Raw genomic sequence first — 26,916 nt, 5'->3', positions numbered from 1 at the left:
TCTTAGGATGAAGTCCCCCTCACCCATGGACTCCTGGTTAACTGGCCTCCCTGTCTTTAAGGTTTACCCACACGTGAGCCTGGGCTGCTGCCCATCTCTCTTTGCCCATCCTCTTCACCCTGGGCTGGGAATGTGTGTCCTCCGCGCTTTCACCCTCCCCGGGGCCGAGGCAGCCCCGGGGTCCCAGTTCAAGGAGACTGCTGCATGTCTGGGCCAATTTGCTAAATTATTTAAACAAGTAACTAAGAATCATGAGGACCCCAAATTGTCAGTTGGGGGAAGATGACAAAGAAAGGACTTGGTTGAAGAAAAAGGCTCATGGCCCAACGATTTTAATTTAGGTTTAAATAGCCACAGATATGCAAAAACTATCCCAAGTTCTGCAGTGACAAATCTTCCTCCCATTCCTCTTTCCTACTTGCCCATTTCTATTCCCAAGGGCAATGCCCTTCTTAATTTCTTATGTGCATACAAACATGCAAAGATCGGTTCTAATTTCCATCTTTTTACAGCAAATCTGTGCATTATGTGCATTGAATCCACCCCTCCCCCATTAACTGACCTTGGGATTTTCCATGTCCAGATGTAAGTGTCCTTGTTATTTTTAACAGTTGTGTCATATTCCACTTCATGCATATACTGTGACTTATCTCCCCAGGCCCTCCTTATGGACTTTGGGTTTGTCATCTACTATCGTAAGCAATGCTGTGATGCTTCAGTTTAGACATGGATTTTTATCTGAGGGCACCTTTAGGATAAATTCCTGCAAGTGGAAGTGCTGGGTCAGAGGGTAACTGCATTGTCACTGTGGTGGATATTGCCTTCCTCCCTCTGATGGGGAAGTAGAAAGCAGACTGCTGAGAACCAGACAGGGCAGAATTTGAACCTCTTCTCCGTGCTTTCTAGCTATTTGCTCACCTGCTCAGAGCTTCAGTGTTTAAAACCTGTAAAATGTGGCCCACACAGTTGTGTGGATGAAATGGGACCAACTATGTAAAGTATTTGGTTCAGGGCCAAAGACACAGTGAGACCTCCAAGTGTCAAGAGGAGTGGAGTCTGGCCATATAGCGGCCCTCACGTCTTGCCAAGGGCAGGCAGCCTGGGTACCCCCGGGTGTCTGAGAGCCAAGGATTGAGCCTGGTCTTCAAGGCATTGGTTCCAGTTGGAGGATCCTCTCCCCAGCCTTGCACATCGTCTTCTCCCTGGAGCTGCTAATACGTCCTGAGAATGGAGCACTGGGTCTCCTCAGGGCCTTCTGGGGATAGCTATTGGGCAGCCTGAATGAAGGCATTTGGTCTGCCTTAAATCCTCAAAGCTCTGGCCCCTGGCACAGCCTCCAAGTAAATGCACTCTCTGCCATGTATTGAGTGTTTGCCACTGGCCTGATATAATTATGAGTGTTCTACACGCATGACTCCATTCAGTTCTCAGAATTATCCCCTAGGATGGGAAAGATTAAGTCACCACCAGCCAGACTCTTCATCATTCTGCAGCCTCGCCCCATCCAAAGGGAACGTCTTGTTTGCAGGACCGCTGAGTTCTTCCATGCGTTCCCCTCTGGGGGGTACGTGGGGCAGGGTGGCAAGAGACACCGCGATGTGTGTGCAGTTTCCTGTTGCCCTCCTGTTTCTTTTTCTTTTTCTTTCTTAATAGCCATTCTAGGGGCTTCCCTTGTGGCACAGTGGTTAAGAATCCGCCTGCCAAGGCAGGGGACACGGGCTCGAGCTCTGGTCTGGGAAGATCCCACATGCCATGGAGCAACTAAGCCCACATGCCACAACTACTGAAGCCCACGTGCCTAGAGCTGTGCTCTGCAACAAGAGAAGCCGCTGCAGTGAGAAGCCCGTGCATCACAACGAAGAGTAGCCCCTGCTTGCCACAACTAGAGAAAGCCCACGTGCAGCAACGAAGACCCAACGCAGCCGAAAATAAATAAATTTATTTTTTAAAAAGTTAGCCATTCTTCTTTTTTTAATATTTATTTATTTGGTTGCATGGGGTCTTAGTTGCGGCAGGCAGTTGTGGCACGTGGTCTCCTTAGTTGTGGTATGTGAACTCTTAGTTGTGGCATGCATGTGGGATCTAGTTCCCTGACCAGGGATCGAACCTGGGCCCCCTGCATTGGGAGCTTGGAGTCTTAGCCACTACACCACCAGGGAAGTCCCATCTCTTGTTTATTTTACCCGTGGCGGGGGTTGGGGGTGAGCCCTCATTTGAAAAGTATACGGTCAGATTAAAGGGTGAATTTGATTTTAGAGGATGGGAAATGCAATCTGTGTGTCTAGAAGGAAAAACATAACTTACCTGGTACTAACATCTCAAAACGTGCCTGTGAAATTTTACCCTCAACACCATTGCTGCCAACATGTAGTATCACAGGTTAGTTGGTGACCAATCTTTTGAATCTTCTCCCTCAGAGGAGTGTTCTCTGAGCCTTCTCAGTAGACCTGGAACATTGTGTCTGCGTGTCAGCATCTTTTCTCTCTCTTGCTACAGGGCATCGGGACGAATTGGAAACCCAGGATCTGGGTGACGGGCTCATTCCTCTAAGCCCTCGAACCTGGTCGTTCAGGTACTTCATCGATCAAAGACCATGAGTGAAGAGAAGGAAGAGGCCTCGTTCAGTATACTCACAATTTATGATGAACCAGAGAAGAGGAGGAATGTGCCCGAGAGCCCCGGCATTTCCTCCCAGCACGAGCACCATGCACAGTCCCAGCTGGGCGAAGCGTGTGGTCCCCCCGAGCAGCTCCCACGCTACCCGAGGCAGCATGACCTGGCTTATCAGGAGATGAGCTGTGTGAGTCCACAGCAGTGGGCCCCCCAGGCCCTGGACAGATCTGAGCTGCAGGCCACTCAGCTCTCCGAGGCAGAATCAGAAGAAGCAGAGCCTGGTCTCAGGTAGGTCTCACCTGAACAAGACTGGTGGGGGGAGCGAACTGTCTCGGGGAGAGGGATCCTGACACAGAGCTCTCCATCCATCTCATGCCCTGACTCCTCCCTCTCTCCTCTGTGTGTCACAGCTCCCCACCAGGATCCGAGGTCGGTAAGTCCCAGCTGGGATGGTGCGGGCAGGCAGGGTGTAGCCCATGGCTGGGCATTGGATGGGAGACCTGGAACGAGCTCCTGGGTGGAGAGAGCAGTCTTCTCCCTGGATCCCGTGATGCTGTTGCTGCCAGACCTCCTCTCTCTGAGTGGTTGGCCGCTGGTGTCTCCCTGCAGGTCAGCCTTGTCCTTCACCTCGTCCCAGTGAAGAAGTCTTGTCATTCCTCAGAGCAATTGTAAGTGTCTTTTTTTTTTTTTTTTAAAACATGGCATCTTTCCCTTCCTGTTACCCCTGGAACAAGAAGCTCGTAGGAAGAAGGTGAGGGCATGCGGTGTGTCCACATCCTCACTCTCTCTCCCATAGGTGGTGGGTGCACTGGACTTCCTGCTTCTTTGGACCCAAGCTACCCTCCTCCCATCACCAGTGTGTAGGGCCTCAGCTGACAGGGTCACTTTTAGAGCTACATCCTAGGAGACTCTGAGCCAGGCTCTGCTCTCATTGCTTATACTCAGAAGTGTCTCAAAATGTGGCCTGTTTATGAGGGAAGCCATCCTGGGCTAGTGCAGAAGGATGTCAGTGGTCTGGGGACCCCAGCTGAGGACACAGTCCTGCCTGAGGGTCAGAGAGGAGCTGTTGGATGCAGGGTCAGGAATCGAGTCAGAGGACAGGGAAGGCTGTCCCCCATGGATGAGGGCAGGTCAAGGCTGTGACCCTTTCATGGGCACCCCAGCCTCCCGTTCCAGATGAAGTGGTGGTCAGGCAGATGACCCCACATAAGTCCTGGAAGGTTGGCAAACTCCGCCATGGAAAGAAAGTCCACTCCCTGGCCATCAGCAGCTCTACTCACCACGTGTACACGTGCGGCCATGGCTACATCAGGGTGTGGGATGAGAGTGCCCTGCATGCCTGGGACCACGCCCCCCAGGCCCAGCTGAACTTACAGGTGAGGGGTCATGCAGAAGGCTCAGGGAGCCTAGATGTGACCTGTGTCCTAATACTTGGAGCCCATGCTTCCAGGAGATGATTTGAGAATGTCACCCATTCCTACAGGACCGTCAGAACTGTGTCCTCACCTGCAAGCTGTCCCCCGATGAGCAAAGCCTGATCACGGGGGGTCTGTCCCAGACCCTGACTCTCTGGGACCTGGCGCCCACCCCTCGCATCAGGGCACAGCTGGCCTCCACAGGCCCCATGTGCTATTCCCTGGCTGTCTCCTCCAACGCCCAGATCTGCTTGGCTTGTTTCAAAGGATTTGTTGAGATTTGGGATTTGCAGAACCAAATCTTGATCAGGTATGACCTGGGGGAGGGCTGGACGGTGAGGCCTTGGGGAAGCCTGGGCCTCTTTGCCGACCTCACTCTCTCCTCTGCAGTAGGGCTAGGTGAGTCGGTGTGGAGAACGCATTTGGGCTACGTATCTAGGGGCTTCCTGGGCCCGAAACTTCTGAGGGTCCAAGCAGTGCATGAACCTCTGAGTTGTTTCCCCACCAGGAAGCACGAAGTCCCCATGTACGGGTCCCGATGTGTGGACATCACGGGCAATAAGTTCTGGACGGGAGGTGAAGACACCAGACTGTATTCCTGGGACCTGAGGAACTACCAGAGGCTGCAGCAACACGATTTACAGCATGAGGTGCCCGGACGGCTGCGGCTGTGCTGAGTGCAGTCCCCCTGGGGACTGGGAGTTGGTGCCCGCAGGAGCAGAGTCCGAGTTTGAAGAGGTGGCCATGAATGATGGCGCTGGCAGCTTTGTGCGCTGACCCCAAACCTCCTTCCAAACAGATCCTCAGCATTGCCCACGACCCCAGTGAGGAGTGGCTGTTAGTGGGCCTGAGAATGAGTGACATCGTAATCCTGCACACACACCGGAGGGAGAAGTTTAAGGCTGTCCTGCAGAAATATGTCTACCACCACAATCTCAAGTTTTCCTCCTGTGGTGAGTGAGCAGGCAGGGGACACCTCTGGGTGCCCTGTCACCTGACAAGGCATCTACTCACCTGTAGAGTCTGGGCCCAGCCTTATTTCAGGCTCTTAATTCCCCCCTCTCCAGCCCCAGCACTGGCCGGGCCAAGGTCCAGGGCCACCTTCCCACTGCCCTCGCCTCTGCTTCCTCCTGTCACCGGTGTTTCTCCCCTGCCAGCCTGGCTACCCTTCCTCCCTTCTTTTTCTGCTCACCCCCTCTCCTTTTCTGGCTCTGTCTGTAATGGTAGCTTCCTATGTGGAACCACAGCCCAAAGACATCGGCAGACGGAAGATGCTCGAAGCCCCATGTGGCTGTCCAGTTTTTCATTGCCCCTCACCACAATCCCGGGAGTGGCAGGAGGAAGCGGGCAGATGAGGGAATGGTTTGGGTCATGTCTCTGAGTTGTATAGATGGGGAAACTGAGGCAGAGAAGGAGTGATCCTTTCCCTGGTCTAGTGATCCTTTCCCAGCAGAGAGCTGGGACTGGAAGGCAGGCTTGGCCTCTGGCCCCTCCATCTGTCTTTCCTTCGCCAGGGAGCTATTTTGTGTCCACACTGGATGAGTCGATCCGCTGCATAGCTGCACCTTCTCTACAAAGATTGTTTCAGGTACTGGATGGAGGCGTGTGCAAACCCAGGCAGCTGGAGCTTCCAGCCCCAGCTCCCAGTTGGTCGGGCCCCAGAAATAGTGCTGGAAAGTACCTCTGAGATGGCAAACAGGGCCATTGAGTACATCGAGGGAACAAGGACTCAAGGTCCTAGGAACTCCTGGGCTCCACCTTCAGCCCTGAACCTGGCCCGGTCTCCAGACTGGGCCTCAGGTCTACACGGAGCCCTGAAACAGACCTGCGTGAAGTGTGCATCTCTGGCCCCAGTCTGGCCCCTGCATATCATTCCTCTGTGGCCTCTCTTTCCCTCCAGGTAGAGGAGTCTACAGACATCCTATGTTGTGATGTGTCTTCCGACAACCAGTACCTGGTCACGGGCTCCAAGAACAGTGCCACTGTTTACCAGCTCTTGTATTGAAACTTGCAAGCCACGGTCCTGCTGGTGAAGACCCAAAGAAGACCATCGTGCTCGGAGGGTGACCTCGGGGTGCCAGGCAACTCTAACACCTCCCACAGCCCCACCTTCTCCTCCCTGGCTGGTCATCTGTCCATTCCCCTCCCACCCAGCACACACCTGGCCTGTTCTCCAGGTTTTTATTATGTAACTTAGGGATTTTTTCCTTTGTTATTTTTTCTACCACTGATTTCTTTATTTTGTAATTGATAAAATGGAAAAGCAAAAACCAAAATGGCTTGGATACCTGGTCAGTTCTTTCAAACAACAAACTCATCGTGATGGGTTGCTTATGCCCCCTTTCAGCAAATTCCAGGTTGGGGAAGGAATTTTAGACCAGACTTAGTTTCGTTTATAACTTTTCTGGAATTCTTGGACTCTTAAGAAAGCTCAAGAAGCAACGTATGTCCATGTACAAACTTTCAGATTGTATCAGCGTGTTGATAGACCAACAACACCCAACTCTTGACGCAGGTTAAGACTCCAGTCACTGGTCTAACCATATCCCAGGAAGAGCTGTCGTTTTAACTACCTACTTTGTGAAACCTAGCTTTATCTGAGGCTTTCAAAGTCCCGATCCTAATTCTGGCATTTTGTGCCGGTCAAAAGCTGCCTGTCTCTGTTTCCGGGCAACTTCCTCACGTTGGTGGTTGTGATATTTTGTCTGGCCTTTGCCAGGCTGAAAAAGCCCCAGCTCCCTGAACCAAGCCATATAGGCCTGCTTTCTGGTCTTTTCCATCCTCCCGCCTCTTTGCTTGGTGTTGGCATGGCTGAGACAGCTAGCTGTCCACTAACGTTTGTCGCTTAGAGTTCACCGGAAGAGGCACAAAGCCAGGGACAAAATGTACCATGTTTTGCATTGAGATATTATTGGGTCCTAGTTCTTGCTGATGGATCATGAATGAAGAATGTGTCTCCTTTCTGGGCCAATGCTAAAGGAGTGGGGTGTCCCCTCCAGGCTCTCTGTCCCCTTCGACCAGCTCCAGGCAAGCGATGTGAAGGCCCGAGGGGATTGCAAAACAATGAGATGGAAGCATCCCGTGTCCACAAATCACACGTGGAGAAAAGCTTCCCCCTTTGGGTTATTTCATGGGAGAGAAACTTGTATTCGAATTGTTATACATGTTGGAGCCTATTTGTTACTATAGCCCTGGAAATAGCAAACTTTTACTTAAAGGGCCAGATAGTAAATATTTTAGGCTTTGCCCTGTGGTCTTCGTCCCAATTACTCAACTCTGCTGCTGTAGCATGAAAGCTGCTATAGGCAACAGATAAGTGAATGCAACTGTGTGCCAATAAAACTTTATTTATGAAAACAAGCAGTGGGCCAGATTTGGTCTGCTGACTGTAGTTTGCTGACTCCTGTAGCCAGCGTGTCTCTAAATAATATATTTATTTAGCATCCATTGAAAAATATAATACAGACGGTAGAGTCCAACAGTAGGTCTATCCTACTGGGCTATAGTAACAAATAGACTCCCAGTGTCTCTATAACAAGTGTCCATCGATGGATGAATGGATAAACAAAATGTGATATTGTTATATATATAAAATATATATAATGGAATATTATTCAGCCTTTGAAAGGAAGGAAATTCTGACACTTGCTACAACATGGATGAAATTTGAAGACATGCTAAGTGAAATAAGTCAGACACAAAAGGACAATACTGTATTCCACTCATATGAGGTACTTAAGAGAGGTCATACACAGAGACAGGCAGTAGAATGGTGGTTACAAGGAGCTGAGGGGAGGGGGAAATGGAAGATTAATGGGTTCAGAGTCTTAGTTTTGCAAGATGAACAAAGTTCTGGAGATGGATGGTGGTGATGGTTGCACAACAGTGTGGATGTGCTTAATGTCACTGACCTGTATACTTTAAAATGGTTAAGATGATAAATTTTATGTTATGTGTATTTTACACACTTTTTTTTTAAATGTAGGGAATTATAAAGATCAAATTCACAATGGTGGTAAACTATGGAGACAGAGAAATTGGATCATAAAAGGATATAAAGGGAGCTTCAACTCTATCTGCAATGTTTATTTCTTCAAAAATAAGGTTTGTCAAAAATGAGTGCTTCGGGGCCTTCCCTGGTGGCGCAGTGGTTGAGAGTCTGCCTGCCGATGCAGGGGACACGGGTTCGTGTCCCGGTCCGGGAGGATCCCACATGCCGCGCAGCGGCTAGGCCCGTGAGCCATGGCCGCTGAGCCTGTGCTCCGCAACGGGAGAGGCCACAGCAGTGAGAGGCTCGCGTACCGCAAAAAATAAAAAATAAAAATAAAAAAATTTAAAAAATGAATGCTTCGAAAGAAACCATCAACAAAGTGAAAAGAAAGCCCGCAGAAGGGGAGAAAACATTTGCAAAAATATTTCTGGTAAGGGATTTATATCCAAAAGGTGTAAAGAAGTCTTATAACTCAACAATAAAAGACAAGTAAACCAGTTTTTAAAAGGGCAGAGGATTTGAATAGACATTTCTATAAAGAAGGTATACAGGGCTTCCCTGGTGGCGCAGTGGTTGAGAGTCCGCCTGCCAATGCAGGGCACACGAGTTCGTGCCCTGGTCCGGGAAGATCCCACATGCTGCAGAGCAGCTGGGCCCGTGAGCCATGGCTGCTGAGCCTGCGCGTCTGGAGCCTGTGCTCCACAACGGGAGAGGCCACAACAGTGAGAGGCCCGCGTACCGCAAAAAAAAAAAAAAAAGAAGGTATACAAATGGCAATAAGCACAGGAAAGGATGTTCAACATCATGAGGGAAATGCAAACCAAACCCTCAGTGAGATGTCACTTCACATGTGCTAGGATGGCTAGAATAAAAAGGACAGACAATAACGAGTGTTGCTGAGGACATGATGAAATTGGAACCCCCATACCTTGCTGGTGGGATTGTAAAACACATCGCAGCCACTTTGAAAAACAGTTTGGTAGCTTTTCAAAGTGCTAAACATAGAGTTACCATGTGACCCAGCAATTCGATTCCTAGATATATACCCAAGAGAATTGGAAACAAATGTAAGTTGGGAGGGTAATAACTGGAAATGATAAAGTAAAACAACTGTAAATTTTTTTTTTCTGGAAAGAAGGTAAAACTCCAAATTAATAGTAGTCTTGATAAATCAAGGAGTAGTGTTGTAATTTCAAGATTAATTACTAAAAGAATATGAAACAAAGGTACAACTTCCAAACTAATAGAGGAAAAATACTGGAATAATAGAGTATAATAATATATAATAATATAAGTTTAATAAATTTTATTATTTATATTTATAATTGACATACTTTTATTATTAACTCATTAATAGTATATTGTTTAATTTGATATTAATCTAGTATAAATAAAATTATATAATAATAACAAAGAAACTCAAAACCTGACCAAATACTGAGCCATAAATTTCAGAGTATTTAATTCTTACAGAATATATTCTACGACAATGCAATTAAGATAGAAATAAATAATAAAAAAACTAGAAATTTCCCTATTTTGGAAATTAAGAAATATATTTCTAAATAATTAGTAGAGGCTAAATCACAAAGTAACTGGAAGCTACTGTAAACTGAATAATCATAAACTGAAGGATTCAGCTAAAGCTATAGTTAGAGCTTGGCCATTCCCGGCTCATCAATGTCGCCCCACCTTGCTTTCCGGGGCCACGTAGGGGACCGGCACTGACAGCCGGTCTTGAAAGCTGGGTCTGGACTGGAGCGAGAATACGGTCTCCGGAGACAGCCGAAAAAGAACGTGGAGACACGGCCTTGCTTCGAGTAGAGGAAGCTGGGGAAAAAGGAGCTCGGAAGTGATTTCGGAGACCGAGATTTTTCACGGATGTTGCGAGAGGAATTGAACCACTGAGCAGCGCAGTGTCCATTTCCTCGCAGTCGCGCCGATGCCGCACGTTTTCACATTTACGGGGTTTTATCTTATTATTATGGTAGAGGGGACAATGATCGTCCCTCGTGGCCGTGGCTTGCGGTTGAATGGGCTCTGTGTGGACCTAAGCATTTACCTATGTCCTCTGGCAGCACGTGGAATTCCCTTTACATGCTGGGCCCCGCGGGGCCTCTGTAAACACCATCCCAGAATGCAGATTATTTTCTGTGAATGGCAGCAAAATGCCATGAGTTCTCTGAAGCTCGAACTCAAGACCTTCAGATTATGAGACTGACGCGCTTCCCACTGCACCAAGAAGGCAAATATAGAAAAAGTCTTCCTTATCAATAAAGGGAAAGTGCCTGCAGCCCATTCCTCTGGCCAAGCCGCCTCCCAAGAGTCAGCGTCTCCCGGCAGAAATCCGGCAGGTCCCCGGACACGTGGGGAAGGAGGATCGCTCTTCGGCGAGAGGCGCCATCTTGCGGTGGGAGGGTGGGCCGCGCCTGCCGGGAGCGCAGCGGGTCCCGGGGAGGACGTGGGCTCGTGCAGCAGCTCGTGCCGGGGGACGGGATTGGGAAGGGGCGCGGCCGGTGGGGTTCTGCTGGGTGAACAGGAGGAGGCGGGTCAGAACACGCTAGGGCCAGGCGAGGGCGCAGGCGAGGCGCCGAAGGAACCCGGAAGGCACGCGCCTGCCTTCGGCGCGAGGCCGGGCGGCGGGGACGCGAAGCGCACGGAGGAGGCGGCGCGAGCGGCTGTCCGAGCCGAGGGCGTCCGCCCAGACGGCCACCGTCGCTTGAGGGCGCGGTGCGTGAGCTCAGACTCGTATTGCTGACAAACGGCGGGTGGACGAAGGCTGGAGGGGGCGACAGCGGCTGCAGGTGGGCATCAAGGGTGCCCCTGAATGGTGGGAAGGGCCCTGGGGCGCGGGCAGGTGGGGAGAGGAGGAGGAGAGAGGAGAGAGGGGCGCAGAGCAGTTGGGGGCGTGAACTTGCCAGGCGCTGGTCCGGGATGGGCGTAGAGGTGAGGTAGGAGAAGGGAGAGAAGATTCCAGAAGACTCTTGGATGTGAATTCCGTTGGAAAACGGAGGGAGAAACTATGGTTGTCTTGGACTTGCCATCTTAGTCGTTTATTCAACCTTGTGGTTCTGTTTGTTTTCTTATTACATATAGGGCGTCGCATTTTGAAGGGCAGAGGAGTAGCAGCAGTCCCTCGGAGCAAGGTTTTAGATCTTTTCATAAGAATGCAGGGTGGATGGATGAATGGATGAATGGACAGATGAGCAGAACATATAACCATCTCTAAGAAAGCATTCCTTCCTTACTTCTTCGGGGGAATTTCTGTTGCTGATCCCCGGAAGGGATGACTACAAACGAATCAGTACCCGCTCCCATGTGTCCAACGATTATTATGGGGTAGGATTACTACCTTGGACTGGGCAGCTTATTCTTTTTGTGGAATTCTTGTGGAATTCTTGTTTCCACCGGGGAAACAATGTATTTTCATATCTGGTGGGTCTCGCCCCTTTCCCCCACTTGCCCCTTTCAGGGGTTTGGTGCTCAGTTGGACACAGGTTTCAGGTCATCTCTTGGACAGCTGTTCACACTGATTCCCCCTTCCTGTTCTGATTTCCTAGGGCACTTAGTGATAGTATTGCATCCTGTGGTCAATTGTTCCCTGTATGTCAGTTCTGTCTCCTCCCTTGACTCAGCGCTCTGTGACCCACAGGCAGGATCTGAGCCACCCCTGGAAACACCATTTTCAGAAGCATGCTCGGGGAGGTTCTGGACCCCACCCCCAAGCCACTCTCCGCTGACACCTCCTGCCTAGACTCAGTGCTGGAAGGGGCTTGTGCAGTGAGCAAAGAGCACTGCACGGGGTCAGGGCTTGGCATCTCTTCTCTCTCAGCCACTACCCAGCCTTGACCTTGTGGCTTCCCCTCCCGGTCATCCTGGGGTGGTACAAATTCTGCCCTGAGAACTGGAGGAAGAAACTGGCTGCAGGACAGACAGCTCCCCCAGAGGGACAGGTTCTCAGGGGCTGTGAGAGCTGTGTCGCCAGAGCTCCCTCCTACCACCCCCGCCACCTTGAGAAGCTGCAGAGCAAAGGACACGGTTTGTTCCAGGAATCTCTGTAAACACACTTTTCAAGGGGTCCCAGTCTTGAGTGGCTCCTCAGTGCCTTTGGGGAAATATTCGGCCGATAAGGCTACCCCTTAGCCTCTCAGCCGGATGAGTCAGGCCATGCGCTGACCTGCAGACCCACCCAGGGCCTTCCTGCCTCCCAGCCTCTGCTGCTGCCTTCCTGCCACCTACCCATGCCTCCTAATCCGATGTCAGTCACCCCCAAAGTCCCTCCGGCCTGGGCTCCCCTTGCACAGCTGCCCAGAACTAGCAGAGAATGTTTCCCTCTCCATCACTTCCTTGCACCTCTACTCTTCCCCTGAGATGATTTCTTTTTCTTTGGGGCAGAGGTTGGTTTGGAATTTTCTGGATCCTCTGCAGCAGGTACACAAGAACTAGTTTTAGCTTATTGATTGATTACCATAGACATTTCTCTGTAGACAGGCCTACAAAGGACCAGAAGATCTGAGGGTTCAGGGTTGGGATTGAGTGACTGCAGGAGATGTGGTCAAGGCCAGGTAGGGGAGGACCTGTGGAAGAGGCAGGTGCAGCAGGGGAGGGCTCTTTGTAAGGAGTCGGACATTGGTGGCTGGGCAGTGAGGGGCTGAGGGGAAGGGCAGGCACCAGGGAACATGGGGGGAGGCCCTGGCCCTGTTTTCCCTCTTTCCCTGGGAATTTTGTACCATCATCTTCAGTCCTGAAATCCTTTCCTCTTCACACTTAACTCAGATGTGATGCCCGTGAGTCCCACTCTCCATTCTTTAGTTGGAGTCTGGTCCTCCCCGTCCTCCCCGTCCCATTCCAGCTCTCTGCTCACCACAGATTGTGTCTGAGACACCCAACACATCATAACCTCAGTGGGGATAGGCAGGGTCATCTTCTCAGACTCTGTCCCCACGCACCCATCCCAGTGCCTCATACATGAAAAGCCATCTCTATCTGGGTGTTTCTTGAGCCAGTGATTTCAAGGATGCAGTGAGAGGAAAAACTGCTTTGTGTATGCTAGACCCCTGATATGACTTCATCAACAGAGTCCTGGGGGGTTCTGCAGAGGGACACTAGTAAAGAAGGAGAAACCCTCAGGGAGGTACAGGGTCAGGAAATCCATCATGCAGAGTGAAGCTGCCCAGGGTCTCAGGACAGGGATGCCTGCAGTTTTCCAGTATTTCCTCCAGGGGGCAGCCTTGCCTTGCCTCAAAACGCCTGAATGCCTTGCAGGTGGTTGCAAAGACTCCTGCTTAGAGGACCTGGACTCTGTTCTCAGCTTTGACACTGACTGGCTGTGATCTTGAGAAAGTCTCTTCCTTTTCTGGGTTTGTTTCTCCTTTATGAAACGACAGGGTCAATCCCTTCCTGCCCATTCTAGGATCCAGCATCACATAACTTCACCTTGGGCTATGGCCATGCAGCGTAGAGAGTGGGACTTAGTGCTGCGCTTTCTACCTCTCATAATGTCATTAGAATCCAAGGTCTTGGAAATAAGGATGCATGGCCGCTGGAGTGAGATGCCTCTGTTCACCCCAGGTCTGCCTTGATTGGTTGTCTTAACCTCTCTGTTCCCATAAAATGGTGATCATACCTGAATTTACCTCACTGGGCTGCTGGAAGATTGAAGGGAGATACCATTCTAGGGTTTGCAGAATACACCTAGCTTGGGAAGGCAGCTGTGGTGACAGGTACTCCTCGCTGATGGTTTGACCACTCAGCTGGAGGACTCCCCTGGTCTTGCTGAGCCTTCCCTATTCACCGCCTGGTGTGGCGGGTTCAGCTCTTCGCAAGGACCCTGTTAGGGTGTAGGAGCACCCCTGGGGCTGCCAGATCCCTGTCCTGTCTGTTGTATTCCCCCGGTTCCCAAACCCGGCTGCGCATTGGAATAACTGAGAGACTCTTGCTAATCATCCATAGAAAAGGATTTATTTATAGTGTGAAGTTTATCACACTTAGAAATTAAATTCACTCATACTTACAGAGGTGGTAGGAGTTAAACTAAGAAGGTGATTCTGTAAATGATTCTATAGGTGGAAACAGTTTAGGCAGTGGTCTTTATAATGGTCAAACAGTTTTTTTAAACTCCAAGCCTCAGATTATTGTCTGCATATACCCCTTGGGCAAAAGGAAGTTCGTACTTGGGGGGAGCACAGATTGTATTTTCTCTAAGTAGGTCTAAGTGGAACCATAGGTGGAAGGGTGGCGCAGAAGGTCCTCCTAGATAAGACAGCGGTCTTCCCTAAGACAGTGGTCTTCCCGGTGTGCCGGGCATCTTCGTCTCCATGTGATCATGGAAATCATGGAAATGACAGGTGACCTGTGACATCGAGCTCTCTAGAAGAGAAGGGTTTCTTGCATCTGTTGATGGGGCCCCGATGAACCAGCCAGGAGGCAGGCACTGCACTGGAGGGCTCAGGTGACCCCTGGGAATGGTTGTCAGGGCTTCCATTACGGGCCGAGCTCCCAGAAAAGGAAGAGTCTTAAGGCCCCATAGGTTGGCTTATTATTGATACTGGGAGCAAGATTTCAACTGGTTTTGGTGGCTGGGCCAGAGGAGCTCTGGTAGTTGAGAGTGTCTTCCAGGAAGTTTCTGGTGGACTGCTTACTTCTTGGAGCTGTTTTGTGGGGCACAGTTTGTTGATATTAAAGTTCATATGGAAAATAAACCTGCTAGAATATCCAGGGAAACATTGAAACAAAAGAGCAGGTCAGGGGGTGGAGGTGGTAGGTAGCTACCAGACATTAAAACAAACTGTAAAAGCATCTGTAATTAGGACAGAGTGGCCTTGGCACATGAATAGACAGACCAATGGAACAGAACAGAACATGCAGAAATAGACCTAAGTACAAATGGAAATTTAGTATATGACAAAGATGGGATCTCCAATCTCAGAGGCAGTGATAGACTTTTTTTTTTTTTTCGCGGTACGCGGGTCTCTCGCTGTTGTGGCCTCTCCCATTGCGGAGCACAGGCTCCAGACGCGCAGGCTCAGCGGCCATGGCTCACAGGCCCAGCCACTCCGCGGCATGTGGGATCCTCCCTGAACCGGGGCATGAACCAGTGTTCCCCTGCATCAGCAGGCGGACTCTCAACCACTGCGCCACCAGGGAAGCCCTAGACTTTTAAATAAATGGTGCTGGGACAACTGAGTAGTCTTTTCAAAAAAGATAAAAATGAATTCACAGCTCACACCATATAGAAGAATAAACTCAAGTGGATCATGAATTTAAATGTAAAAAAATGAAACCATGGAAGTACTAGTGGAAAGAAAAAAGCGTTCCTGTTTTTATTTTTTTTAAATGTATTTATTTATTTATTTTTGGCTGCTTTGGGTCTTTGTTGCTGTGCGCGGGCTTTCTCTAGTTGGGGCAAGCGGGCTTCTCATTGCGGTGGCTTCTTGTGTTGCCGAGCACGGGCTCTAGGCACGTGGGCTTCAGTAGTTGTGGCACGCAGGCTCAGTAGTTGTGGCTCATGGGCTTAGTTGCTCCGCGGCATGTGGGATCTTCCTGGGCCAGGGATCGAACCCATATCCCTTGCACTGGCAGGCAGATTCTTAACTACTGCACCACCAGGAAAGCCCAATTTCTTGGTTTTGATCATTGCATGACAGTTACCTAAGGGTTAATGTTTGGGGAAGCTGGGTAAAGGGTATTATGGGAACTTTGTTATTTTCAAACTGTTTTATAATTCTGAAAATTACTTTAAAAGGAAAAGTTAAAAGTTAAAAACAAATAAATAAAAGTGGAAGCCCTCAGGCCTTCCTTCAGAGATTCTGATTCAGTAAATTTTAGAAATGGTCTTGAGGATTGTACTTTTCACATACTTCTTAGGTATTTCCAGTATTCAAGTGTAAATTCTCCCGGATCAGGTGACCATTAACATCTTCATTCATTAGCTCAAGAAGTAGTTGAATGAATAGTCAACAGACATCAGTGGGTGAAAAGAGAATAAATGAATGAATCAATAAAAATAGGGCAGGTGTGCATGGCAAGGGGCAGAGTGATATGGGCTGTGGGAGTGGGCAGAGTTTTTTTGGGTTTTTTCGCAGCACGCGGGCCTCTCACTGCTGTGGCCCCTGCCGCTGCGGAGCACAGGCTCCGGAGGTGCAGGCCCAGTGGCCATGGCTCACGGGCCCAGCCGCTCCGCGGCATGTGGGATCTTCCCGGACCCGGGCACAAACCCGTGTCCCCTGCATCGGCAGGCGGACTCCCAACCACTGCGCCACCAGGGACGCCCAAGTGGGCAGTTTTATAAGCTTCTGTGTTGGCAATACATGCAACTTCCATGCTGTTAATTTAAAAAAAAAAAAAAAATGCTCCCTCTGAATCAGACACTTTCGCTTTAACTAAATCCCTAAATTCTTTTACTCAAAATATGTTTATTAGTGGTTTTGTGTGCTAATTTTTGTGAATGGTGTCATGGGGACAAAAATAAAAAGACACAGCTCCTGCCCCCAGGGAGTTTATGGTTCATTGCGTTAAGGTATACACTGGGAACTAACTCTAATAGGGGCCAGGGTGTGGTCAAGACTCAAGGAGGCTTGGATTTGACCTGAGCTGGCAGGAGGGCAGGGAGCCGTTGGTCTGTTGGGAAGTGGGGGAAGGGAACAACCTAAGAGGCAGTTGGGAGGCGGTTCTGAGCAGAGAGGATGTTGGGGGAATGAGGAAGCTGCTGGAGAGGGATGGTCCAGGGCCAAGTTTCAGGTCTTAAAGGACCAGATGCAGGATACAGTGCTATGAGCGAAATAGGAGAGCTAGGAGGGGACGCTGGTTGGAGGGATAGGTAAGTCCTATATTGATTGTGCTTGGCTCTGCGAGAGGCACCTGAGGACAGATTCCTGCTCTCCAGGACCCCACACTGGGGATGGAGACCAGCATGGCCACCCTTCTGGATAGAATGAACTTAGGAGGTACAAGGCATGAGCTAACAGGCTCAGGCTAGAGGGAGGGGCTGGGAACTTGGGGTGGGTTAGGTTTCAGAGGAAGACAGACATCCATGTGGATCTATATCCCACTGGCCTTTGGAAATATGGTTCTGTTGATCAAAGGAGAAGACCAAGGCCGAAGACAAAAAGTTGAGATTGGTCCCTACAGCTGTCAGAGGAGGAATTGTGGAAGGAGAATGTGTAGCTTGAGGGTCATGGAGGAGCCATGGAGAGTCCTGGGCCATCTCACTTGGAGGCCTTATGAAAGCGTGGTTAGGAGAGGGGTGCTTGACCTGGTAACCCAATTCACACCCTTGCTGTGTGCATGTAAAACTCTGTCCTTGAGTTTTCTCATCTTTAAATCAGGGAATGAATAGAACCGATCTCAAAGCATTATTGTAGGATGTAATGGGCTTGTGCTTTTATATGGGTACAGTACTCAACAGATGCTACCATTAATTACGGAAGGAGAAGAGATTGAAGGAGCAACTCAAAGGGATACCAAGGTGGTGCTAACTTTCTGAGGCCTTGGGAAGAGCAGGGGTTAAGAAGTAGAAAGTGTAAGGTCGGATCTTAACAAGCGGCACCGCGAAACGGTGGAAAGCTTCAAGTGAGCTTTATTAGGGAGCGCTCCCGGGCGAGGTTCACTGATCCGAGAGAAAGGGGCCAGAGAAGTCGCCCCCGGGCGAGGGTTGGGCAAGATTTTATAGGGGAAGAAGGGAAAGGGGTGTGGTGAATCTGGGAGGGCGCAGGGTATTCCTTATTTGGTGGTCTTTTCGGGTATCCTGGGGGACCGTTAGTCCCGCCCCTCGAAAGGCGGGAAGGCGGGGCTGGGTTCAAAGTCCCCAGGTCAGTTCCTGGAACTGGGTGGTCCGGAATGTCTCCAGGTCAGTTCCTGGAACTGGGTGGTCCGGAATGTCTCCAGGGCAGTTTCTGGAACTGGGTGGTCGGGAGAATTTCGGTCTGATGCAACCTGTGAATCTGATTGTGTTCCCCTGCCTCGGGCCAGTTGGCCTTACAGAAGGGAGTCATCGTGATACGGAGCAGCAGGTAGACGCCAACTATGGAAAGTGCCTCATCACAGATAATTCGTACTAACCTTAAGAGGGAGTTTCTGTTATCCTGACTCTGTGGTGGAACAAGCCCAAGGTCACAAGAGCATGACTTAAATTTCCTGTTATGATCTAGACCTTGAGTCTTAAATGGCCCTTAGGTGGAAGGCTGGCCTCCCATGCATATGGTCAGCTGGAGGAGACCTGCCAAGGCCAAGGCTCTACCAAATGCTGGTGACCTTGAGATGAACGAGGCTCTAGCCGTACCCTCAGTGAGCTCCCAGGATGAGGGTTCCTGTAGCCCCTTCCTCCACTGTACCATGTCCGATACACCCCAGAAGGCCTGTCCAAGGACCAGACTCCACCCTGGCTTCAATGCCTTCTACGGCTCACTGTGGCCTCCAGCCCAGGAACTGAATCAGCTCTACCCCGCAGTCCTCTGTCTGCTTTCAGGGCCTTGTCTGTGTTCTGAGCCACTCCCCCAACCCAGCTTTATTTCTCACTGCTGCCCAATCCTTACCTGGTGCCCTGGTCACACTGATCCCCTTCCTGCCTTATGAATACCCTTCATTCATCTTGGTCTTTTGGCCTGAAAGGCTGCCTCTGCCTCCACCAGCCACTGAAATCTCACCCACCCCCTCTCACAAGTCCAGCCTGCAGGAAACCTTCCCTGGCCACACATCCGTCCACACTGATCTTTTTCCCGTCTCTTTCTTCCTAGATTTAGAGATGGTCCCACAGCGTGACTCAAGGTGAGAGGTTATGCTTGGCTGATATCATGTGTGTGTTTTGAGTTACATATGAGGATGGAAGCGCCTCGAGCTGGGATGGTAACTTAGCCATCTCTGGGATGCCCACAGTCCGCATGCTGAGAGCTATGGGGAAGTTCCAAAACCTCACCAAACTTGCGCCACTGTTTATGGCCATTTGGTGCCCAGGCCCAGCTCTGGGTGCTGTGGGAGAAAGAGTACTGGACCGGGGGTCAGGGTTTTGAGGTCTGTGCCATCCCACCCAACGCATTGCCAGTGTCTGAGCAGATGGACTCTTCCGTCTGGCTTCAACCTCTACATCTGTAAACCAGGTTTGGTGTAGGACTAGGATCTCCCCAAGGGCCCTTCTGGTTACTAAGACCAGCATTCCTCAAATCTTAATACGCAAACAAATCCCCTGGAGATCTGGTTGAAATGCAGATTCTGATTCAATAGGTTTGGGGTGGGTCCTGAGAGTTTTGCATTTCTAACAAGCTCCCAGGTGATGTTGATGCTGGTAGTCTGTGAACCATGCTTTGAGTTACAGTGGTCTATCTAGCCCCGTGGTTCTCACCCTGGCTGAAATGTAGAATGGTCTGAGAGGTTGCTGCTTCTCCTCGTCTATACTTTCTCTGTTAAACAAAATTAAAGTTCTTGTGGGGAGACCAAAAAGTGTGATGCTGGCTTGCACCCCGGACCAATTAAATCAGAATTTCTGGGGGTGGGAACCTGGCGTCAGTGTTGTTTAAATCTCCCCAGGTGAATCTGATTTGCAGCCAAGGTTAGGAACGGCTGCTCTACCTCCTGGGCAGAGAATTTAACAAGTTAGCTGTTTTCAGGTAAAGCTTTGGTCTTCTGCTGCCCCCTGGTGGCAGCACAGATTTCTAGCTCAAGATGATTTCTTCCAAAGGAGACAGGAGTATCAGGATAATGCTGCTGTCCAGGGTGAATGGGTTTCCCTGCACCTTCAGGACCCACTCTGCCATGAGCGAGGGTGTATAACAGCCATAATGGCCTGCAAAGAATGTGCAGAGAAACTTCTCTCGGCACGACACCTTTGCCCCTTTTCTCCTTTCCTGGGATGAATCCTCTTTCTTAGAGACAAAGGATGGTTTCAACTTTGCTGAATCCCCTGCATAAGAAATACTTCCCACGTATTGAATTCTCAAGTGTCCAGATTGTGGATAGGCTTGTGCAGGATTCAGGAAACCAAGTGCTCCTTGGCAGGGTCAAAGTGTGAGGGCTGGGAGAGTCACAGGAATCCATTCAGACACGGACCTTGTCAGAGAGGGGAGCTGCAGCCAGGAAAGGTGGGTGGCTTCTCTAGCTGGACAGCCACTGTGACCCATGGTGAATTAGGAGGGGAGGGAGGAATAGGAAGCAGCTGGGACAAGGGACAAGTGAGGAAGGGTATTGGCTGTGTATGTTCCATCCCCCACAAATGCCTTCCCCTCTCTCCATATCTGTCTTCCTGTGTTTCCTCCTCAAAGCTCAGCTCAAACACCTTGTCTGCCATTAGAGCCCCTCCGATCCATTTCCCTGGTACTTTATCCTCCTTTCTACTCCCCCAGCCCACTGCACTCCATCAAATCTTTGTCTCACTATGTTTCCTTGGTTGTCTGCCTCACTCAAGAAATTCCATGGTGGGTGGAAGAGTGTCTTGTCATTTCCATCCCCAAAGTACTGGACCCAGTGGCTGGCCCGCATAAAGCCATCAATAGATGATGCTGGGTGGACACATTCAGGGAAGCAGTCAGAGAGACAAAGGGTCTTGTACACGGTGGACATGATTTTCTTATCGACTGGGATCTTGAGGGTTCCCCCAGGGGTGATGCAGAGCAAAAGGAAAATCTCCCCAGGAGGGGTTTGCTCTGAACCCAGCCCTCAGCTTTCCTGGGTGGGCACCACAAGAAATCTGACAGGTAGACCTAAGGTTTGGGTTACTTAGCAGTTAGCCACAGGGGGCGCTGTGGCTTCACCTAGATTCCTAGCTCTGGTGCCCTAGGCCTCTCCCTCTTGACCAGAATTGCTGACCCCAGTGGCAGGATGCCCACAAGCGGACTGCAGCAGCTCAGAGCCTCCCGGCATGGCTGTCTGCAGCTGGCTGGCTCCTCTCCAGACCGAGTGCAGTGGGGAAGGAGGAGTCCCGTCCACATAGCCTGCTCTGTGTGAGATGAGGAGGAAGAAGGTTCTGATGATGTCACCAGCTCAGGAATGCACCCTGGCCCAGGCCAAGAGCGCAGGTCTAGTCCCTACCTCACCGCTGACTTTGTGATCTTGACACATTCACTTCCCCTCTCTGGGCCTGTTTCTCCTCCATCAGATGGCAGGGTTCATCCCTTCCAGCCTAGGATGGAAAAAGCCACCCTTGCCCAGCTACAGGGATCTGACATCCAGTCAGGAAAAGGTGCTGGGACTGTTTTAGAACGAGCCTAAATAGGGTCCAGACGTGGGCAATATGCTACCTTTTCTGTAAGTTGTCAGAACCCACCGGGCAGGTATGACATGTTGATTTCTGGCTACACTAGTGTCCCATACCAGTAAGAAATATCCAGAGAAGGGATGCTCTGGTTATATAGTGCTTGTCCCAGAGGGGGAGTGGGTGACTGAAAGGAATAGCTGGGTAGTGGTCGGTGGGGGAGCTTAGCTTTAGAGTAATGTTTACTCATTTAAAAAACTGGTCTGGCGCTCATACTGCAAAGGGGTAACATCTGTAGAATCTGGTTGGCTGTTGTTTTCTGAAACAAAAATTTTAGATTTGAGTATGTGTATTTGCAAAGTAGAAGAAAAAAATGTGCCTCGGAATATAGTTTGCCTGAATGCTGTCTCTTCATTGTCACAGGCCTCTGGATGCAAAGGTGCCCTGCTGGGTGGTTTTCAACAGGAACCTGTGGATCAGACTAAAGTGTGACCACCAGGAAATGAAGACACGGGACGAGCCCTGGGGCATGAATGTCCAAGTCCGGCATCAGTCTCAGCCAGAGGAGGAGAGTGAGGTTGGTCCCTGCAGGACCGCTGGCCCGCCTCGTCCACAAGCAGCCTCTTGCTGTGAAACAAAAGCAGAGACAGACTGAGGGAACCGAGGAGCGGTTCAATGGAGGAAAAAATAAGGAAACCTCAGGGACTCGTCATTGCTCATTGATTTCTAGGTATTGATTCTACGCTGGCTGCTGGAGGGGCACAGAGAGGCTCCTGGCGGATGCTGTGAGCGGGCAAGTTTGGGGGACCCTAAATGCACAGGTGATGGGCCTTGGAAGTGACTTGCTCCATGAACCAGTAGCTCCTACAGGTGCTGCTGGCCACGTTCGCACGTGAGCGTGGTTGCGCAGGAACGGTAGCTGGCCCGCCATACTGGCATCTGCGAGAACCCGCGCGGCGCGAGAGGCGGGGCAGGGTCCTCTCTGCGCAGCCGCGGCGGCCCGTGGGAGGAGCTGCCCCTGCCCCACGCTACGTGTCCGCTTCACGGCCCAGGCCCCGCCTCTGACCCCGAGAGCCGCCCTCCCTGGTGAGGGCCGTGACAGAGGGCCGGCCCGGCGCCTTGGATGCCTTCACCTCCCAGCAAGGGAAGGGCAGCGGCTGCGGAGGAGGTGCGAGCCGGATGGAAGCAGGGCTGGGATCGGAACGCCCCCCTCCCCCGTCGGCTGGGACCCCACCGCGCAGTTCCATGGTGGCCTCGGAACCCGGAGGGCCCGGGCCTGCGGCTCTGCCACTCAAGGGCTGTGTCACCTTGGAAAAGTTACCTAAACCTCGTTGTGTACCCCAGTCTCCTCCTCTGTCGCTTGGTGATCCTGAGTCCCGACCCGACTGGATGGCTGTGAAGTTTAAATGAGGTAATACGTGCTGAAGCTTCTTTTGAGCGGGGTTTCTTTTACTTAGAAGGATTTTTTAAAATTTGGAAGACTCTCTAAAAAGAGTACTTGAACTCAGCATCCCTGGGTGCCTGGCATTGCGGGGCGGGGTGTGGGGGAGAGTTCATGAGTGGGCATCAGGCATCGCTGGCACCCCTCCACCGCCCCTTCAAGGCTGCGAACCTTTGTGTCTGTGTGTATAAACCCCGCCCCCGCCACCAGGGACAGGGCCTACTGAGTGAGGTGCTCAGAGGGACTCAAGAGAGTGGATGCCTAGGGGGGTTCGCGTGACTTTAGGACTGGCGCTTCTCGGCCTCAGCAGTACTGACACCTGAGGCTGGATCGTTCTTTGTCATGGTTGGGGTGGGGGGTGCCGCCCTGTGCATCGTAGGATGATTGGCAGCGTCCCCAGCCCTCGCCATGAGATGCCAGGAGCATCCCTTCCGATTTGTGACAATCAAAAACGTTTCCAGACATTGCCAGATGTCCTCGGGGAGGGGAGTTGGGGACAAAACCGCCTCTGGTTGAGAACTACTGCTTTGCGGCGGTCCCTGTGGGGTGAGCCCTCAGAAAGCGGCTGTTAGGTGCTGTGTTGAGTTTAGCGAGATGACTTTTCTGAACCTCGGTGGTCTCTGCCTACTTCTGTGACCATCTGGAGGCTCCCATGAAGCCACGGCAAGACGTTTTTTCAAAGTTGACGGACACAGACTTTTCAAACCCCAGCCCTTTCAGATATGAATTACTGGTTCCTAAAGCTGGTTGGGCAGCTGGATCGGCTGGAACTCGGTTTTTATTGTGTTTCTTTTCACTCAAACCCAAAGTTTTTTTTTTTTTTGCGGTACGCGGGCCTCTCACTGTTGTGGCCTCTCCCGTTGCATAGCACAGGCTCTGGACGCGCAGGCTCAGCGGCCGTGGCTCACAGGCCCAGCCACTCCGCGGCATGTGGGGTCTTCCCGGACCAGGGCATGGACCCGTGTCCCTTGCATCGGCAGGCAGACTCTCAACCACTGCACCACCAGGGAAGCCCCAAACCCAAAGATTTTTAGAGCATTACACGCAGTGCTGTAAGTCACTCAGCCCTTTACTGTTAATTGACACCTGAGCTGCTATTAAAATTAAACAGTTATGTGGCGAACAAGGTCTTGAGGTAATCTTCTTGTGTGGTGAATACATTTTTGTTTTTTTAAATCACAAACTTCAGCAGTGGTAGTTGCTCATTCAGGGGAGAGACCAGAGAAGGGTTTTAAGGAGAAGGCCCAGCAGGGAACGGATGTGGCAGGAGAATTGGAAGCATTTGAGGTCCCCACTGTTTAGGAGGTGGTGTACAAGCACTGCACTTGCTGTGCCCTCAGACCAGGGCATCCTGGATGCAATGAGGGTTTTGGGTCTTTTTTTTTTTTTTTTAATGATGACTCATCCTCCACAGCCGAGTCAGACTCGCCTCTCCTTTCCCTGCTTAATTCCTGGTATACCTGCTCTGACAGCTCCCCAGGAATCCCAGACGACTCGAGGATGTGTTGCTGCTCAGGAGTGAGGAATGTTCCTCCAGACTTAGGAAGCTTTTCGTCTGAATGCTCACGTGGCCTGCTTCGGGCAGTCATTCAGTTGCGGGTCTACCAGCCAGAGATTCCCTCATTGTTGGGACTGTGATGCCTGGTACCAGGCAGCAGAAGCAAGCTTTGGAAATGCTGTGGGTGCAACAAGGAGCACCTCTGGGTGAGGGAACCGAGTGCTGGTTTTTGCCTTGAGTCGCCCCTGCGCTCTGTGGGATTTGGGGATCTTGGCAAAGACCCCAGGCGTCAGCATCAGCGTGAAGTTGGGCTGTGGGAGGTACGTGTCTGTAGCGTTGAGTGTGGCCATTTGAGTCCCCCTTCCCATTTTGTGGACCTGGACGGTCATCTGCCCAGCTGGCCCTGTGAGCTCGGTGATGAAGATTCCATCTAGTGCCTTGTGACACCACGGCTTTGCCACGATACATGTAATGTACGCAGAGGCATCTGGAGTTGGTAAGGTGTGTGCACCCTGGCAACGTTGCTGGCTGCTTTAAAGCATGGTGGTGGTTCTCTGCAGAGCGAATGTGGCCGTTATCACAGGAGTCTCTAAACGGTGCCGCTAGGATGTTGAGGGCTGCGTGATATAGACCAAGTTGATGTTGCAGGTCATCATCAATGTGTGGGTTCAGAGATTCTGGTTTTCCATGTAAGTGTGGTAGCCATGGAGCTGGGGCTGTCAGGCTTGCAGTTAATTGCAAATAGCACCTCTTCAAGCTGATTACACTGCACCAAGGATTGTGGTATGAATTGTCATAAGAGTGTGGAAGCCTCTCATTTGCTATGTAGACAGCAGAGCCGATGCTGGAGTATGTCCAGTCTCCACAGGTGGGGCCACAGTCTTCAAATTCTCACTGGGAAGAGCCAGGGAGGATTGCTGAGGAAGATGATGATTGAGTTGGCCCTGGCTTGGCTGTGTTTGTGGGAATCAAGTTGGTTCTCCTTTGATGCTGTGACACAGTGGCTCTTCTCCACGTATTTGCAGAAGTGAAAGGTTTCAGCAAAGCACAGATATCTGGTCAGGAGAGACCTCAGAGGAGCCCAGGACAAGGTGTAGGGGCTTCCTCTGCAGGCCCGGACCCAAGTCCAGGCTGAACTCCTCCAGTGAGGGATGAGGAGGGGCTTGTAGGCTGACTCATTGTTGGTGGTGGGAAGAGGCAGTTTAGCCAGTGGCCTTCACAGTGGTCAGACGGTTGTTTAAAACGCAAACCTCAGATTGTTCTTACTGGGCAGGCGGGGGAGGGGAGCACAGTTTGTATTTTCTCAGTAGGTCTAAGGCAAACCATAGGTGGAAGGATGCAGGGGGCACAGGAGGTCTTCCTCGGGGGGCGGGCATCTTTGTCTCTGTGATCATGGAGATTGTGGAAATGACACGTGGCCTGTGACATCCATCTCTCTAGAAGAGAAGGGTTTCTCGCATCTGTTGGTGGGACTCCACTGAACCAGCCAGGAGGCAGGCACCGCACTGGAGGGCTCAGGTGACCCCTGGGAATGGTTGTCAGGGCTTCCAGTCCGGGCCGGGCTCCTTCAGCAGGAAGAGAAAGGCCCCACAGGTTGGCCTATTATTGATACTGGGAGCAAGACTTCACCTGTTTTGGTGGTTGGGCCAGAGGAGCTCTCTGGTCGTTGAGGGCATCTTCCAGGAAGTTTCTGGTGGACGGCTTACTTCTTGGAGCTGTTTCAAGAGACAGGGCTTGTTGAAGAGTCTCTCTGTTTCTTGGAGTGCTTGTCCTAAAACATGTCTCAAGTTGGCAATTCCCACCTTCTCTGTGGCAAGAGCTCTTTTAACATCCTGTACCCAGAACACGAGTTTGTGGCTTTCCTGTTTAAGAAGGCAGATGTACATTTTAGAGGACCTTTTCTTGTTTTTCTAATTTTTTTCTCCAGGTCTTGGATTTTCTGCTTATTCCTTTTCACTTCCTCAAGCCGCTTCTGCTGTTCCTACACTCTGATTGGCTGTCTGTGCACCAGCACAGACTCGTGGCTGACGGCCTTCATTAAGGCCTGCGTGGTTTTGCCTTCATTTTCCAGGGGAGCATTGGCCAGATGCAGGGAACACTTGCCCCCTTCACTGTTCCCCTTCCTCTTCCAACACTTGCCTGCTGGACACATATCTCATCTGGGATTGGAAGGCTGCATCTTTTTCAAACCATTCCCTTTCTTCCCGATTTGTTTGTGTTGTAGAGCCATGACTTGCTGCCGGTGGCCTTCTGAAGGCCCATGTGACGCTCCTCTTGCTTTTTCGGTAGAGCGTGGGCTGTGCACCTTCCTTGTCTCTCTGCTGTGGCGCAGTGATGCCTCCTCTCTCCATTTGGATGGGAAGGAGGCTGCCTCTTTTGAACCCTTGTGGGCAGTATTTTGTCTTGGGATGGTATTCGTCACGATGGGACTCATCAGACTTCGGATTTTCTCATCCTGGGATTCAACTACCTTCTGACTTGGGGTGCATTGGATGCTGGGGTGGGGGCACAGGGCAGGGGGTGGGGTGTGAGCCATGGGAAATGGCACCAGGAAGTTGGGGTTTTTACCTACCGACTGCAGTCTCTCAGTTGAGGGATGCTCTGCAGGTGGTAACTCTCCGGGTCTTGTGGAGACCTGCCTTTTTGGGTCCATTTCTTTTCCCCTTTATACTTTTGCCTGGGGCTCTTCAGCTCCTTGCCAGTTAATCCGGCTGTGGTTTCAGCTGCTTAGTCTTTGATGCGATAACCTACTTCAGAGGAGTGCCTCCTGTCTTCAGT

At 51.0% G+C, this 26,916-nt stretch overlaps 2 protein-coding genes across 2 annotated transcripts in view; one reads left to right on the top strand and one right to left on the bottom strand.

Annotated features, from left to right (window-relative positions):
• CHST4 (carbohydrate sulfotransferase 4) overlaps positions 1 to 26,916 on the bottom strand; it is a gene marked incomplete at its 3' end in the record, with an annotated part of 208,677 nt that overhangs the window by 151,000 nt on the left and 30,761 nt on the right. The window lies entirely within an intron of this gene.
• On the top strand, positions 2,594 to 6,033 carry TLE7 (TLE family member 7; the record flags this gene model as incomplete). The annotated part of the gene is made up of 9 exons (XM_082862396.1): positions 2,594 to 2,901; positions 3,024 to 3,046; positions 3,223 to 3,281; positions 3,777 to 3,989; positions 4,097 to 4,338; positions 4,537 to 4,678; positions 4,828 to 4,981; positions 5,543 to 5,616; positions 5,929 to 6,033. 9 exons carry the CDS (start codon positions 2,594 to 2,596, stop codon positions 6,031 to 6,033), a joined length of 1,320 nt encoding a protein of 439 aa, XP_082718522.1.

The sequence above is a fragment of the Leucopleurus acutus genome (assembly GCF_964270905.1).
Source record: "Leucopleurus acutus genome assembly, chromosome: 20".
In the NCBI taxonomy this organism is placed as follows: Eukaryota; Metazoa; Chordata; class Mammalia; order Artiodactyla; family Delphinidae; genus Leucopleurus; species Leucopleurus acutus.
Note: the sequence above shows the minus strand (reverse complement) of the source record. Positions and strands in the feature narration are given on the sequence as shown.